The following is a 15324-nucleotide window of genomic DNA, read 5'->3' as shown; positions in this document are numbered from 1 at the left end:
TTGCAAGTAATTGGTTTAGAAGAAGGGAGTGAGGGAAGGAAAGAAGGAGAAAGAATTAGAGGGGAAGGAAGGAAGGAAGGAAGGAAGGAAGGAAGGAAGGAAGGAAGGAAGGAAGGAAGGAAGGAAGGAAGGAAGGAAGGAAGGAAGGAAGGAAGGGGTTGCAAAAATAAATAATTCTCCATCTGGGCAGTTCCCCATCTGTATTTGGGGAAGGATGGATGGATGGATGGATGGAAAATTGTGATGTCCAGAGAATTCTTAAATGAAATTTATATAGCAAACATGTCTTCTTTTATGCTAAACAATCCTCCCCCCATCAGCTTTTTGAGGTAGGCCATATCAGGAAACAGACTTCACAAGTCTGACTGGAACTATATATTATACATTATATTTTATCATTTATACCCTAAGGAATTAGGGAAGAGTGACTTTGAGCTGCTTTCTCAAGCTTTCTGTTTCCCAGGCTTAACACATGTTTTTCCAACCATTCTCTGTCTAGTCTCTCCAGTGTTATCTCTGTGATTCTGACTCCGACTCTCTCTCTCTCTACACACACACACACACAGAGCAACTGCTAATGTTATTGGGCTGAACTCTTCTACATTCTGTCCAGTGGGTTTTCCCCCTATTAATCAAAAATTGCTCACACATCCAGGAAGACTCTATCTTTGGCTCTGGAGATTATTACAATGACCCCTTGTGGTCTGTACCAGGTTTCCTTAGATGTCTACTGCTAGAAAAGAATCATTTTCAGATGCCTTAAAATTGAATCTGTTGTTCTGTAGGGATGCTTTTTAAAAAAACAAAACAAAACAGAATAGACTTGAGATATAAAAGCTGCAATTGTTGTAATCTATGGGGATTCTAATTCATCTTACCAACTTGAGAAACATAGCTGGACCTTACAAATGTGATAGAAACTGTTTATTATACCCATGGTTTTTTTTTTAAATTATGTCAGTGTTTCTCATTTGCACTAGACGTCTTAAGATGTCTTTGTGATTATGCAGATGAATATGTCCTACAGTTAAGGATGAATACAATCCTGCTTTGCCTGAAAGGGCCAACTTTCTGCACCCCAAGCCTTACAACAACTGACTCACCGCAATCATCTGAGCCACATAACTTTCGGGACCAGTATATTCCGTTGGGTCTTTTACTCTGACCAGAACAATAAAATATAGATAGTGCCACATGTTGTGTTCTGACTTTATGTGCTCCTCAAATGAAACTGTCTTGTTATCAAACTTGTCCCGCTCAAGCCCTGCAAAAAAGGACAAATTCACATGAACCCTTTCATTCATTAAATAATCTTAAGAAATTGGTAGACAAAATCCTACTAAACTGGGCCAAAGTCGTTTCTAACCCAGCATTCTGGGCCATTCCCAAATTGCAGACCCGATGCATTCACAAAGTTCCCCATGTCAACACCTGTCTACTTTGCATTTTTTAAAAATAACAAGACGCAAACACAGCAAAACATAATCAGAAATTTGCTTAAGCATTTTTAAGAACCTGATTTTTTTTCCTTGTCTGAGCAAAGTTTCCTTAAGTTTCAAAATGTGTTTCACCCCTCCAGGCTAAACCCTTCCTCTTTCTTAAATGTTCCTACCAGCTGCAATGGCTGTAAAGGAATGGCAATGGCTTTATAGGGCTATTCAAAAATCTTACAATTGGAAAATTCTTCTTAAGGAGCTGAAAACCTTTTCAAACTACAATATCCAAAGATCTGGAAACTCAAGTCTTTCCCTTGCTTCCAGGAATTAAGTTGGGATAAAAAGGAAGGGAGAGATGTAGGGGGAACAGAGAAAGCCAGGAACCAGCTGCCGGAGAGCAAGGCATATATTTGAAATGAACTGGATGTTTCTGAGATGGTGAAATATGCTTTTAAAACCCTGAGCCTTTCTTTAGAACAGTGTTTCTCAACCTTGATGATTTTGAGATGCATGGACTTCAATTCCTAGAATTCTCCAGCCAGCCATGCTAGCTGGGGAATTCTGTGAGTTGAAGTCCACGCATCTCAAAATCGTCAAGGTTGAGAAACACTGCTTTAGAATGTTATAAAAATGCTAAAATCAAGTCCATTCTGAATGAGGGAAATTCCAAAAACAGTAGTGTAGGAATATACAGTATATCCTTGAAAATCCAACTCTCCAGTTTGTTCATTAAGTGAGACATCATGTGACCACAACTTGCAATTTTACTACTGGCTTCTCCATTGACTCTGCTTGTTGGAAGCTGGTTGTGAAGTGCACAATGGCAATCATGTGACCACAGGCTGCTGTGATGGTCATAAGTGTGAGGACTGGTCATAAGGTTACTTTTTCAGCACTGTTTAACCTCGAATAGTTGCTAAACAGGGCAGTCATTAAGTGAGGACTACCTGTAACTAAGCTCTCGGATTCCTGAGCCAGTGAACATCAAAGTTTAATAATAGTAATAATAATAATTTATTCAATTTATATGCCTCCCAACTCCCAGTGATTCCGGGTGGTTTATCTTAGACTTGCCATTTGGTTTACCAAGACCAGTTTAAGTCTATATTAGTGTATATAAATATAAAAATATTGCTGCACTGGTCCTACAAAAATGAAGGGCCCAAAGCAGAATGGCAGGCAAAATGGACCATGGGCAAAAAATCTAGTCTCACAGAAAGGAAGTGGCTATGGTTTGCCTGGCTCCATTGCTCTTCTCTGTTCATCTTGATCCAACAGGGTTCTCAGGTAGCTCAGTCCTTAAGCTAACTTAGATCAGTGAGGTTTCAGATGGGCTGATCTACCCACTGGCTAATAGATTGGGCCAAGGGAATCATTCTGCTAAGCAGGATTTTAGTACATGGTCAGTAGGGCAGCTGTGTTATTCCATCAATCATTTTTATCTGTGCAAAGGGCTGTTTCCAGATGGAATGAATTAGAGGATGATGTGGAAGAGACAACAATTTACTCTCTCTTCCTCATTCTCCTCCACTTCATTTTGGAGGCAACCATCTGCACGGTAAATCCAGGGCTCTGTGGAACCTCAAACCCACTGGAGCATTTGGCCCCCAATTTCTTAAACCAGCTCTGACCCAGGACAAAGGAATAAAAAGTGTCCTAAGTCACCTCTGATTAAAGGAGAACCCTCCTTAACACATACCACAGATGAAACAGGTTGTCTTCAAGATCTCCTCCTTTTTCTGCTTTTCACTTCTGAGATCTGCAAAAGTATCAATGATGACTCCAAATATGAGGTTCAGGACAATGATGATGACGATGAAGTAAAACAGGAGATCATAAACAACCCGAGCAGCAAACAGTGGCTCCTGAAATGAAATAGCATTTCTATATGATGTCCAATTTTCCCTCAATTAAAAGAAAATACTTTTGATCAGACATAAGGTCATTATAAGTATAATAATATAATAGGTATAAGGTCATTATACCTATTGAAGATAAGCAGGGTGGAAAAGACAAATGTCCTATTGTTGGCTGCTTCATCATATTCACCTTATTCACTTGCAAGGTTGTACTTTTCTATGCTGTAATCTTCTCTGGACCACTTTACTTAGGTCCTTCACCCCAGCAGCAGGTTTCCCATGGATGCATACTATGTCTACATATTGGACTGAGAGTTCAGGCTAGATATACCAGGTTCCAACCCAAGGAATCAGACTTTATCTCTAAAGGTGAGGAATGTGGAAGGAGATTAATGTGTCAATATATATTCTGCCTTTTCCTTTCTTGGGCCATAAAATGCACTCTCCTGAACCTACAAACTGGAGTAACGAAGGAAGAACATGAAGAAGAAATCCCAAAAAGGAACAAGAAAGAGGAATAGCTGCTATTGCATGCTTAAGGTATAAAAATCTGGTCTTCCTGTTAAATACAGTATTAAATGATTCAAAAAGGCTGATAATGAGTACATTGGGTAATGCATTGTACTTTTAAATATGGACTACTTAAGAGTTTTCAAGGTTGAAAACAAGTTTGATGTTCATTTCTAAATATAACACAGTTGAGTAAAATGTTAATTTAATAGTTCTGAGTGAGTGTACATAATATCTATCAGCTTTGTTTTATTAAAGACCTATCTTGCCCTGTGCATGACAAATTATTTTCTGCATTGCTTATCTGTGCTGCAAAGAAAGGTTTACAGGAGCACAGTTGGCAAGATGATACTATTGAACAAAGAACAAAATATTGTTATCTTTCATAAATGAGGGAAAAAGACATTTGATGGGACATCATACTTTGCATATTCTAAGGCTGATGCCTACCAGTAGGGAAATGGTCCAAGACTGGGACTGCTGAGAAATTAAATCAACTCCTATATTCTTAATTTAGGAAGGAAAAAACAAAACAAAAAACAAAAAACAGAAGGAGGGATAGAAGATTTGATGATATAATGTCTCAATGAAATGGTTTCAATCTAGTTTCTGGCCTGAATTTGGTACTGAATTAAGTTTTAGTGACCTTGATGGATGATCTCTGCTGAGAGGACTGTGAAAAGATCACCCTGGTGATCTTTCTGCAGCCTTTGCTATTAACCAGACTATCCTTCTGATGAAACTATGTGAAATGAGTGCCTATTTAGTGCCCATGTTCCTATATGAATGATCCTTTCCAAAACATTAGCACTTGGAGGCCAGGAGGTTGCTCATGAATACCAAGATGATCCACAGAATGAGGCCACTTGGAATTTGAAGCAAGTTTAATCAATATGCCAGTGATGTCCAACCCTGTTCTTCATGTTCAGTCTGGGCAAAAAGTACTGCCCCTGGCACATTCTTTTCGTGTAAATGTCTCTATCACAGGCAGTGGAGACATATAGATGCAATATACCTGGCTTCACCACTGCATCTAATTTAGCTCTAAGAGTTTTATTGATGTAACAGATCAATGCACACCTCTGAAGATGATACCCCATATAAAACAAATGAAATGCTCACATCTTTGGATGGCTTTCGAAGCACATCTCCCACTCCACCACCATTCCTCAGGCCTTGGTTCAATACAGTCACAATACACATCAGCAAAGTATCACAGGTCCTCTCAATCCCATCCTCATCACCGTCTTCACCTATGGATATCGTAAGTACACATGGCAGAAGATTCCATTAAGCAGTCATTCAGAAAATTTGGCAATACAAAGCATAAATAACCTGCATACTTTCTTCCACTTTCTGCCAGTAATCATAGAAGATGTGTGATGTTAATAATTACCTCCCACATGGTGCGAGGAGGACAGGAAAAACATCAGTTCGTTGGAACTTAATTTTGTTGTACCTCAATGCAAATGACTTTGCATGCAAATGACCTCATTTCTGTAATGACAGCATCAATGGCATCATCCATAATGGATGCCCCCTCCCCCAAGGTATTCCATCAACCAGAGGTTTCACTGTAGTTGGATAATGGCAGTATTTGTCTTGAACATGAGTCATGGTGGGTGAGGGGCAGAGGAAAAGAGATCCCCAAGAGAGAGAGAGTAGTGGCATTAATATTTTCTCCTGATCCCCAAGTCAGTAGTGGAAATTTATTTAGCAGAAAGAGAAAACATTTTATAAGCATTCTACTAACCTGGTTTGACAGCTGGTACTGTAGTCGTGCAGTTCTCTCGTGAACATGCTTCCACCATTGTTGTTAAGCTTGTAGTAGAGACGGTGCCACTGTCTGATACATCAACAACAACAAACTGTAAAGTCAGGGTTATTCACATTTTGAAAGTGTTTTAGCTGAAGCGGACATTGCATGAATTCAAGCACACCTCTCTGCTATCCATTAAACCATGCCCTTGTTTTTCAGGCTTCAGCATGAGTTAGAAAAAATTGTGGGTACTTTAAGGACTATATTCACTAAAACTAAGTAATTCTTTAACCAGTTGCCCCTAATTTTTAGGGCCTCCAAAATGGAGGAAATCGGAGGGTTCACGTATAATAGAGAAGGACCATCCAATTTTTTTTTGAAGCGTGCACAGCCCTACTATGCATTATTACGATAAATATTACATGCTGGCTGTTTCATCTCTGAGTTTCAAATTTGTTCCCTTGAACAAGCATGTAAATGCCAAAGTTCTGTAAAATCCGGTAGATTAATTTCCTTTCTTACTTTATTAATTTGTATTAGTTATTCCCTATTTTTGATTTACCTAATAACAATGATTTAAATAACATCTGCACACAGATCTCCCAAATATGTATTTCTTCTTAAAGCCAGTAGCTTTAAATCCAAATATTCAACTATAGAAAACTAATTGAATTTTAAACCATTTTGAATATTTGCTCTGGCAGAGAGGAAATTTGCAATTCAGTTACCATCAGAGAAGACAAAGAAATAAATCAAAATGCTACTGAAGCATGAAGCTGTAATGGAAATAAAAATATCAGTGTTCCATATTTACATTATATCACAGGCTTTCATTGCTGCTTCTGCTTAAATTAAAGAACTGAACATCAAATCACTTCATCTACTTAAGAGTAAAAATATTCAGAGCTATACACTGTCAAATATTAAAATAATATCAATTTATTTAAAGCATTACATTATTTTAAAAAGGCTGACACAGAGGACATTGTGTTAATGTGTTGTTCTTTTGAATTTAGAATGTGTAAGAGTTTCCAAGGTTGAAAATGCTATTTGATGCTCATTTGAAAATATGTACACAATTGAATAAAATGTTAACTTTTCCAAAGTAAGTAAACAATATATACATCAGTTTATTGCATTAAATACTGTTTGGCCGTGTGCATTGCACATGATTTATCTAGGTTGCAAAGAAGGGTTTGTAGGACTGAATCTGGCAAAACGATGTGTTTGAAATAGTCATGAAACATTCTATCACTTCACTATGGGTTCTCATGGGACCAGTAGCAACTCCATTTTGAATATGACCACCACAAAAGTGGAATTTGTTGGAATATCGTTATATGCCAGGAGCCGTACCTGTAACAGATGTTCTATTTTTCAATCGTTCCACATCCATAATGAAATCATCTTTCAAAAACAGGAAGCCAACAATGGAGAACAGATAGACGAGGATGAGAGCTAGGACTGCAGTCAGAATAATGGACCGCCCATTCCGTGTAACGCTTTTGATGACATTCAGCAAAGTCTCCTCTCTGTATACCAAGTCAAATAACTGGGGAAGATAATAAACAAGGAGGAAAGTGGTTAATGTAATAGGTCGCATGGTGTTGACAGACATTTGTCCCCTGACCTCAAGGAATGTGTTAGTGCAATCCTTTTCAAATTGTCATCTCAAGTTCCTTGGAAGCTTAACAGAAGAGCAAAAAAGATGGACAGGTTTCTGCAAAAAACAGCCAACACACCAGTATCTATTTCATCTTCCTATATGCAGCCATAGATGAACACATGTAGAAGACGCAGAAGGCCTCCATGGAGAGTAACCTGACCATGAGCCATGTGGATTAGTCCTTTCTTCTAATTCCACATATTCACATGTTCCTGGTTTTTCACACATAAGAACTATGCTGCTACATTCATATAAATTGATGCTGCCAAGCAATGTCTTCACTCATTCATTCGTTTAAGATGAACTTATAAAGCACCACCATTTTTCTGAGTTCTCGGCAAAGATTCAGAAGGGGAAAAAGATAACTATGGAAAAAAATAGGGGCATCCACGGAGAGGGTAGAAAAAGTCAAGATGGCACCCATGCACTCAGCAGATGTAAAAAAAAGGGTAGGGTATTTATCATAGCCACCATCTTGACTTTTGTGACCACCACTCTTCCACAAAGAACCACATTTAGGAACCCCTTCTTGAAATTAAATAAGGCTCACTTGGCAAGTTTGTTTACTCAGGGACAATCAGCCGTTACATTTACTATAACTGGTAAATCAGTGCTTAGATCAGGTGGACTATGCAGGTGGACTATGTAGAGCTTCTGTCAGGTGCAAAACATTTTTGACTGCTGTCTACCCACCTTCTAATTTAGTTTTAAGAAACATGTATTTAACACTCATAGTTACACATATGATTTTGCAGAAAGAAGCTAGAAATGGTATCACAATGGCAAAGAATTAGAAACAGCGAGGTAAGAAAAAGGACCACAGTCAACTCAGATTGCTTCTAAATCTCAGTATAGAATAAGATGTCCTTTAATTCACTGAAATCAACCATTTAAACTTAGTTTCATGTTGACCTATAAGCAGAGATGAGTATTAAAGAAGACAAAGCATTTTGTTACAAAGATCAAACCATGTCCCCCTGTGGTTTTCTGTTTTGCTTTTTACATTTAAAATAACTCTTATCATATGTTGGCTATTGAGGGACTGGATAGAATTTGATCATGAAAAAATGGGATTAACTAGAGTGATGATTTTGTGGTCTTCCATCATTTTGATTAAAATGTGAATTAAAATGGTGATGTTACGTCATATGAAGAAGCTTTAAGGAAGAAATGTAAATAGATCCAGCTCATTTGAAGGCAGGTATCAGTATTGGGACTGGAGAGGAACCTTGACTGAACATAGCATTTATTTTCCACGTACAGAAGAGACAGAGAAAACAAAAATTCTTTTTCTTACTCAACTGTGAATGTGGGACCTGATTAATCAAGATCCAAGGAGGGCAGAGAAGGGTTCTAACACTTTGTCCCTACTCTGACTCCTCATGTGTAAAAAGTAACATTTGATTTGACCCTTAGAAATCCCTGATTCACTAAGAGCTAGCCAAAAAATGCAAGATTATTCTCTTTGAGCAGCCTTTCTCAGCCGTTTGATCCTGGAGGAACCCTTGAAATATTTTTCAGGCCTCGGGGAGCCCCTGCACATTCAGGCTCAAATACAGGCCAGAAGTTACAAAATTATTATATTCATTTCATGGGTAGGTCTGTATATATGCATGAACAGTGTTCTTAAATTAAAAATAAAGAATGAATCTTACCTCTTTAATGTGAAGTTGCCCAAATTTGAAACAATTCTTTAAATAAATCATGATCTCCCCGGGAACCCCTAGTGACCTCTCATGGAACCCTGGGGTTCCCTGGAACCCTGGTTGAGAAACCCTGACCTAATCTCAGAAGATTTCTGTGAGGATGAAATGTGCCAGTGGAGAAGCATGTCCAGCATATGCCACTGCTTGAAGGATGGGGGGAAATGTAATAAAAATATTGTGGAAATGCCATCTTCATCTAATATAAACGGCTTCTTTCCAGGCCCACAAACAAGGGAACCCCTAGTGACCTCTCCCGGAACACGAGGGTGCCACGGAACCCTGGTTGAGAAACCCTCCCTTAGAAAATTAGGTGGTGGATTACAAGCAAGGCTGTTTATATGCTATCCTCTGTGGAAGTGGATTTAATACATTTAATACTTCAGAAAAAAATGAAAAGCTTTTCTTTAAAAACTTGGAGATGGATTTGTTGTCATGGCTTCAGTGTCCACAAGAAATATGCATTATAACTTTACAGTGCAAACTTGGCCTTTTTGTCCATGTATCCGCATACATAAAGGGCAGAGTGTGTGCTGAAACATCGTCGTGACATATGTTTTGCCATCCTGCCAAAACCTTCAGACTCAATGGATGTCTCTGAGTCATGAGCCATTTCATGCTAGTGTTACACTGGTGGAATTATCCTGTTTACTTTGTATTTGCATAATCATTGCATTTTGAGTTTAATTTACATGTTTATCTTTACTTTTATGGATTATTGATGACCTAAAACAGATGTTTAGAAATAATTAAAAGTAGTAAAATGAAACAGATCTCTAATCATAATGTGGTTATGAAACAGAAGAAGGCCAAAGGGTTCCATTGTGAATCACAAAGGAGGTATATCTTTATGTAGGTATGAAGAAGGAGGGAGGAGGAGGGGGAAAAGGAAGAGAAAGAGAAAGGGGGGAAAGGAGGAGAAAGAGAAGAGGAGGAAGAGGAAAACACACTGTAGCAAAACTGGATTTATCTGATCAGAAGTGGCATGATTTCTTTTAAATTTAGCTTGAAAATAAATAAATACAGTTTAAAATCTCATCGCCATCAGCCTGAAATCATAGCATTATCATAAGGATGTTTTCTACTTTCTTATTCATTCTTCTCTTGGTGATGTAGAGTCTTAAAGAAGTGGGGGATTATCATATTGTATTCTGTCAGAGGACCAGCTGTTTACATTTTTAAACAACAATAATAATGTATAAGGAGATAGTATAGAATTTGAATGACTGATTGTTTATTAAATGAATTTATATAGCTACCCACTTGATGTTTGACTCAGGGTGGTGTATACCACTAAAAACAAGGAATAGCCACAAGATAACATGAAAATATAGTGAAACAACTTTTCAATGATCAGAAACAACCAAGCAGGGACAAACCTCCTGACCCACTGCCAGATCTTCAGAGCCTTTTGAAAGGCAGGGAAGATTGGGGCCATCCAAATTCTGGAGGAATGCAAAAGGGATGCCAATAAGGCAGTCCAGTGACAGAGAAGACATGTCTCCTGGGTCCTGCCATATCATGTGGTTTGAGGGATGGCATCTGGAGCATGTCCACTCTGTCTGAACATATCGGACAGGTAGATAGGCCCACAAATAACCAAGCGCTGTGCCATGAAGCTCATTTCTATTTAGAGGTCCATCGACCTAGCTTCTCCAGAATACTCCATTACCAAATGATTGTCATACAAGGGCTGCAAGTCTTTCTCTTTTCTGTTGTTTTATACAGACAGGTTATATCCTTTTCCTTTCATTCTGTTCAATTATCTACTCCCTCTTTCACATTCCAACTTCTCCTGGCTCCTTTCCTTCTACAGAAGTGGCCCCCTAATCCTTTACTTGCATTCTACTAATGCAGCCATCTATGGTTTCATCACAGACCTGACAAAGTGAGGGAAAATGAGGAACCAAAATTAGGGATTTTGAGTAATTCCATTATACAGAGTTTGAATAAACTGTTTACAATTACTGAAATATGGGCAAATAATTTTATGGCCTCCAGAGTCACTGAGGTCATTCCACCCAATCTGAGTACTTTAAGATTTATTTTATTCCTTGTATATGTATATGTATATGTATTTATATTTATATCTTTATACTGTGAGACATACATTCACACACTTTTGTATGCCTGTAACATCTACCTAGTTTTCCATCCATCCATCCATTCTTCCATCAATCTATCCATCCCTGGGCTTTCCAATCTTAGCAACTTCCAGACACATGGACTTTGACTCCCAGAATTCCCAGTAAAAGTCACACATCTGGAAAGAATCAATAATCCCTCCCTTCCTTCTGCATAATACAGTACATACACATTTTTAAAATGTTACCTGTAATCTATTTCAGTTCAAGACTTATTCAAATCAGTGAAGCTACTAAAGATTTTTACCCAAATTTCCAATAAAGAGCACTTCATTTACATCTGTGGTTGAGTATCTAAACATGCAACAAGATGAATGCGATGAATACGTTATATTGATACCCTTGCCAGAAATCCAAGACCGTCTGCTCTTTCCCTAATGAAGGTGTTCAGATATAGAACAGGAAGTGTGATTTAACATGAACCTTGCTTCTTGTGAGAAAGTGGCAGTTTATGCTGAAAAGCTATATGCATGACAGAATTTTCAAGATGTGCACAAGAATAAAAACATTTTTTTCTTCTATGACAAGAAATAAAAAATATACTCACCAAGAAGCTGTAAAAAAATTCATGTACACAGAGGCCCAACATACAGACTAGAACATAGGCCACATGGTAGAGAAAGGCCATATCCATGATGACTGCTCTATATCCACGTGTGAACGTACCACGATTCCCAACAAAGCTCACCAGAAATACAATCTTGTTGCAAAGCTGCAGGATGGAGAGAAGCAACGTGGACAATAATTATATCTCAAGACCCACAATTCTATTTCTACTGAATACATTTACCTTCCATGAACCTGTGTCTTACATATGTACTAACATTCCAACTTCCAGAATTTCTAAGCAAAATTTTCTTCTACAAGGTTAAAACACCTATAGATAGGCAGGGCCTGGAAGCAACTCATAGGCCCATGTTATATTTTTGATTAATGTGATTAACATAAGAGACTACCAGGAGAGGGGTACATGGGACAATGATCAGATGCTGCACAAAGAGAGGTGAGGTTGAAGCCAACTTAACCCAAACAGAATCTCATCAATAATTTCTTCTGTCCCTAGCATGGGAATTAGTAATAGAGGGAATAGAAACATTCCTATTTCTACTGAAATCAGTATAGCAAAGTGAAGGCTTGGGCCATTTCTTCTGTAATATTAATATTAATGTCACCCATTTCAAAAATAACTAAATTTGTTTTACTTCATCAGAACAAGTCCATAGCATTATGTATCAACAGGACATGGACCATGGAGGTAAAGGTGAAGATTTTTGTTGACCTCATGTAGTTTTCCTGGCAACAAAACAGAAGTGATTTTCCATTGCTTTCTTCTGGGACATTTTTTTCTGCTTTCTTTCCCAGTCTAGCCTATAATCTGGGATTTCTAGATAGTTTCCCATCTGCATATTAAGCAAGAGCCAAGCCTGCTTAGCTTTTCAAGGCTAGGGACCTGGCTTCAAATTTCAATTCAGCCATGTTTGATTTTAAACAAAACCAACTACATAGTATTGGCATGGGAAATCCCCACATACATCCCAGTATTATTAAATTTAGTATTAAAGCCGAACCACTAAGGTTTCTAGATGATCCCTACCACAACATATAAATTATGAGTAGAAAAAACAGTAGGCATTTGATTGTCAAAATTAATACAGCAAACTGCCTCTAACTGACTACTCTGTTAAACTGAAATATTTTTTCTATAACTGTTTAATTTTCTTGATATAGGTTTTTTTTAAAAAAACTTTATTAAAGTTTCAAAATATACAGTAGATAAAATACAAAAGTATAGAAAAGATTGAAGAAAGACTAAAAGAAAAAAGATATTCTTCTCTATTCTGTATTTCTTTCTATTTCTGCACTTTTTAGTTTATCTTTTTTCTTGATATAGGTTTAAATAGAAGATGGGAATAAGCAGGCTGAAAGAAAGATATTTAATGTTTAATCCTTTTTTTTCCCCATTCCTCAAAAAACTTAAAAAGTCAACATTTCCTCTTAGCCTTCTAACTGTGATAAGTTTCATTTTGGTGAGTTTGTGTCATTGATATGTCTCTGGTTCCAAATTACACGAAATGTCAGCACGAAATACATACATATACAGGTATACATACATATAATGTATGTATACCCTCCTTTTCCTTCAGGAGTTCAGAGCAGTGTATATAGCACTCCCTCCTTCAGTATTTCCCCAAAACAACCACCTTGGGAGGTAGGTAGACTGGGAGACCGACCCAAAGTCGTCCGATAAGCCCCCACAGCTGACAGTGGAACTTGAATCTGGATCTGTCCAGGGCCAATATGACACCTTACAACTTCTACAATACTTGGCAGTCATTTCCTGAATCATAATTTCCCTGATGTCCTAACAAAATGTGAAAAATTAAAGTATGATTTACTGCTGTGTGCTATACCTTTCCATTATTTTCATATTATACAGCAGCAGCAAAAGGAAGAGGTCCCTTATAGCCTATCTGGAATAGGTTGATACACAAACAATTACTAAGAACTAAACAATGCCCAAGTAACAAGGGAAGAAAATCATGTTGCCATTTGATACAACTTTTGGTGAATTATGTCACCAAGAAAAAAGAGAATCAGATGGTAAACCACTTTTCTACAATTGCTGTTTAAATGATTTCTATATGGACAACAGGAGCTATTTCAAGTTTGTCAGCTAAATCCATTGGAGATCATTACTAGGCCTTGTTCTAAAGATGGGGAAGTCCATCAAATGAAACCAAATGAAACTCAAATTCAGGCACTGATAAGCCTTGACTTCTTTATTGATAGTAGAATTCAGAATCTCTGTAACTTAAGTATGACCTAAAAGTGGCAAGAAAGCTGAAACACTATGAGCAATTCCCAAAGAATCTCTTAACCAGTAGTTCAGTGTTGGTAAGATTACCAAGTTACGATCTTCTTTAGTTTTGAAAGTATGGATGATGGGAGAAAAAGCAACCAGATCTTCTCCAAAATGAGTTTCCTCCATTTTTTTTCATCTACTTCTTTCCTACCTATTAGACTGATGTGGGTTCCAGTGAAGCAATGGAGAATAAAGAAAAAAAAATGGAAGAAAAAAGAGGAAGAGAAATCAACTCTTCTGCATCTGCCACTATGGCCATTTCCCCACTAATGACTTACAGCAACTTCATAGTATCACCCAACCAGCAATGAAATGATAAAAAACCTGTGGTCACTGATGTGATTTTTGACCAATGATGTTCGCATGCCTAGAAAATGCTATTAAATCACTAATGGGGAAAAGAACCTTACCAGTCTATGTAAAGGTGAAGGACAGACTTTTGGATTGCAACCTACACAATACATAGCTGGAGTTGTACAAAGACTTACAGGAACAACCACAGGCCATGAGACTCTAACAATGTTTGCGGAGAGAGAGTATTTCCACATTTTCTCTCTAGTTTCCAGTGGACTCAGACAATGTGGAATAATAGAGCAGTGCTAACATCTGGAGAAACTACCATACCTGTTAAGAAACTCTATAAGCAGTGATTATACAATAGCCTAATATAAATCCCAGATAAGTAGAAAGGGCACCACATCAGAGCATGTAAGTGTGCATAGTCCGCTTTTTTACACAGGCAGAGCAAAGCGGTGGAATTTTTGGAGAAAGTTAACTCCGGAATGTGTTTACAATGCAAATATATCTGCCCTTAACTTGATTTAAACTGGAATTAATGCGGCTTGAGACAAACAGATTATTTCCGTAATGCGGCTGCTTCAATTTTCCAACTGCATTAATAAATATGGAAAAACAGATATCTATGAATTGCGTAATGAGTTTTTAAGTACTTACATTAGCAGCACCCAGAAGGATCAGCGTAGGTCCAAGACCAATAGTATATATAGACCTGAGCATTACAGATACCAGAAATGGGCGGATTCCAACAGGTTTCGGGAAAAAGAAAAGTAGAGATGTACAGATGGCCACAGCTATCCAGAGGAGAATGGAAAATAATGGAGAAAGTGTGCCTAGAATGAAAAAGGGACATTATCATACTTTTATAATATAAGAACCATATTACTGAATTAAATCTGTTATGATTAAATCAATATTTTTTTTTTGCACTCTACAGGGCAGAAAAAAGGTACGTGAACAATTTGATAAACCTGTAATCCTATCAAGATACTTAAAGAGAATTGAAGGACTTCCTATAAAGAAAAGTAATAGTACAGTTGTTTGTTGTTGTTGGTCTGGTGAACTCTTAAAGGCCTTACTTATGGAT

General features: G+C 37.6%; 1 protein-coding gene across 2 annotated transcripts in view; it reads right to left on the bottom strand.

Moving 5' to 3' along the window:
* The window catches only part of ITPR2 (inositol 1,4,5-trisphosphate receptor type 2), a 233566-nt gene that overhangs the window by 26465 nt on the left and 191777 nt on the right, over positions 1-15324 (bottom strand). For both annotated transcript variants that reach the window (XM_063308132.1, XM_063308133.1), the window contains exons 49-55: positions 14895-15070; positions 11625-11789; positions 6921-7116; positions 5559-5651; positions 4928-5058; positions 3136-3301; positions 1104-1264 (exon numbers count right to left, since the gene is read on the bottom strand). In XM_063308132.1, the coding sequence (XP_063164202.1) occupies positions 1104-1264; positions 3136-3301; positions 4928-5058; positions 5559-5651; positions 6921-7116; positions 11625-11789; positions 14895-15070 (1088 nt within the window). The remainder of the gene's footprint in view (positions 1-1103; positions 1265-3135; positions 3302-4927; positions 5059-5558; positions 5652-6920; positions 7117-11624; positions 11790-14894; positions 15071-15324) is intronic.

This window comes from Candoia aspera, chromosome 7, assembly GCF_035149785.1.
Source record: "Candoia aspera isolate rCanAsp1 chromosome 7, rCanAsp1.hap2, whole genome shotgun sequence".
Classification (NCBI taxonomy): Eukaryota; Metazoa; Chordata; class Lepidosauria; order Squamata; family Boidae; genus Candoia; species Candoia aspera.
The sequence above is the reverse complement of the archived record's forward strand: the minus strand, read 5'-3'. Positions and strand labels throughout refer to the sequence as shown.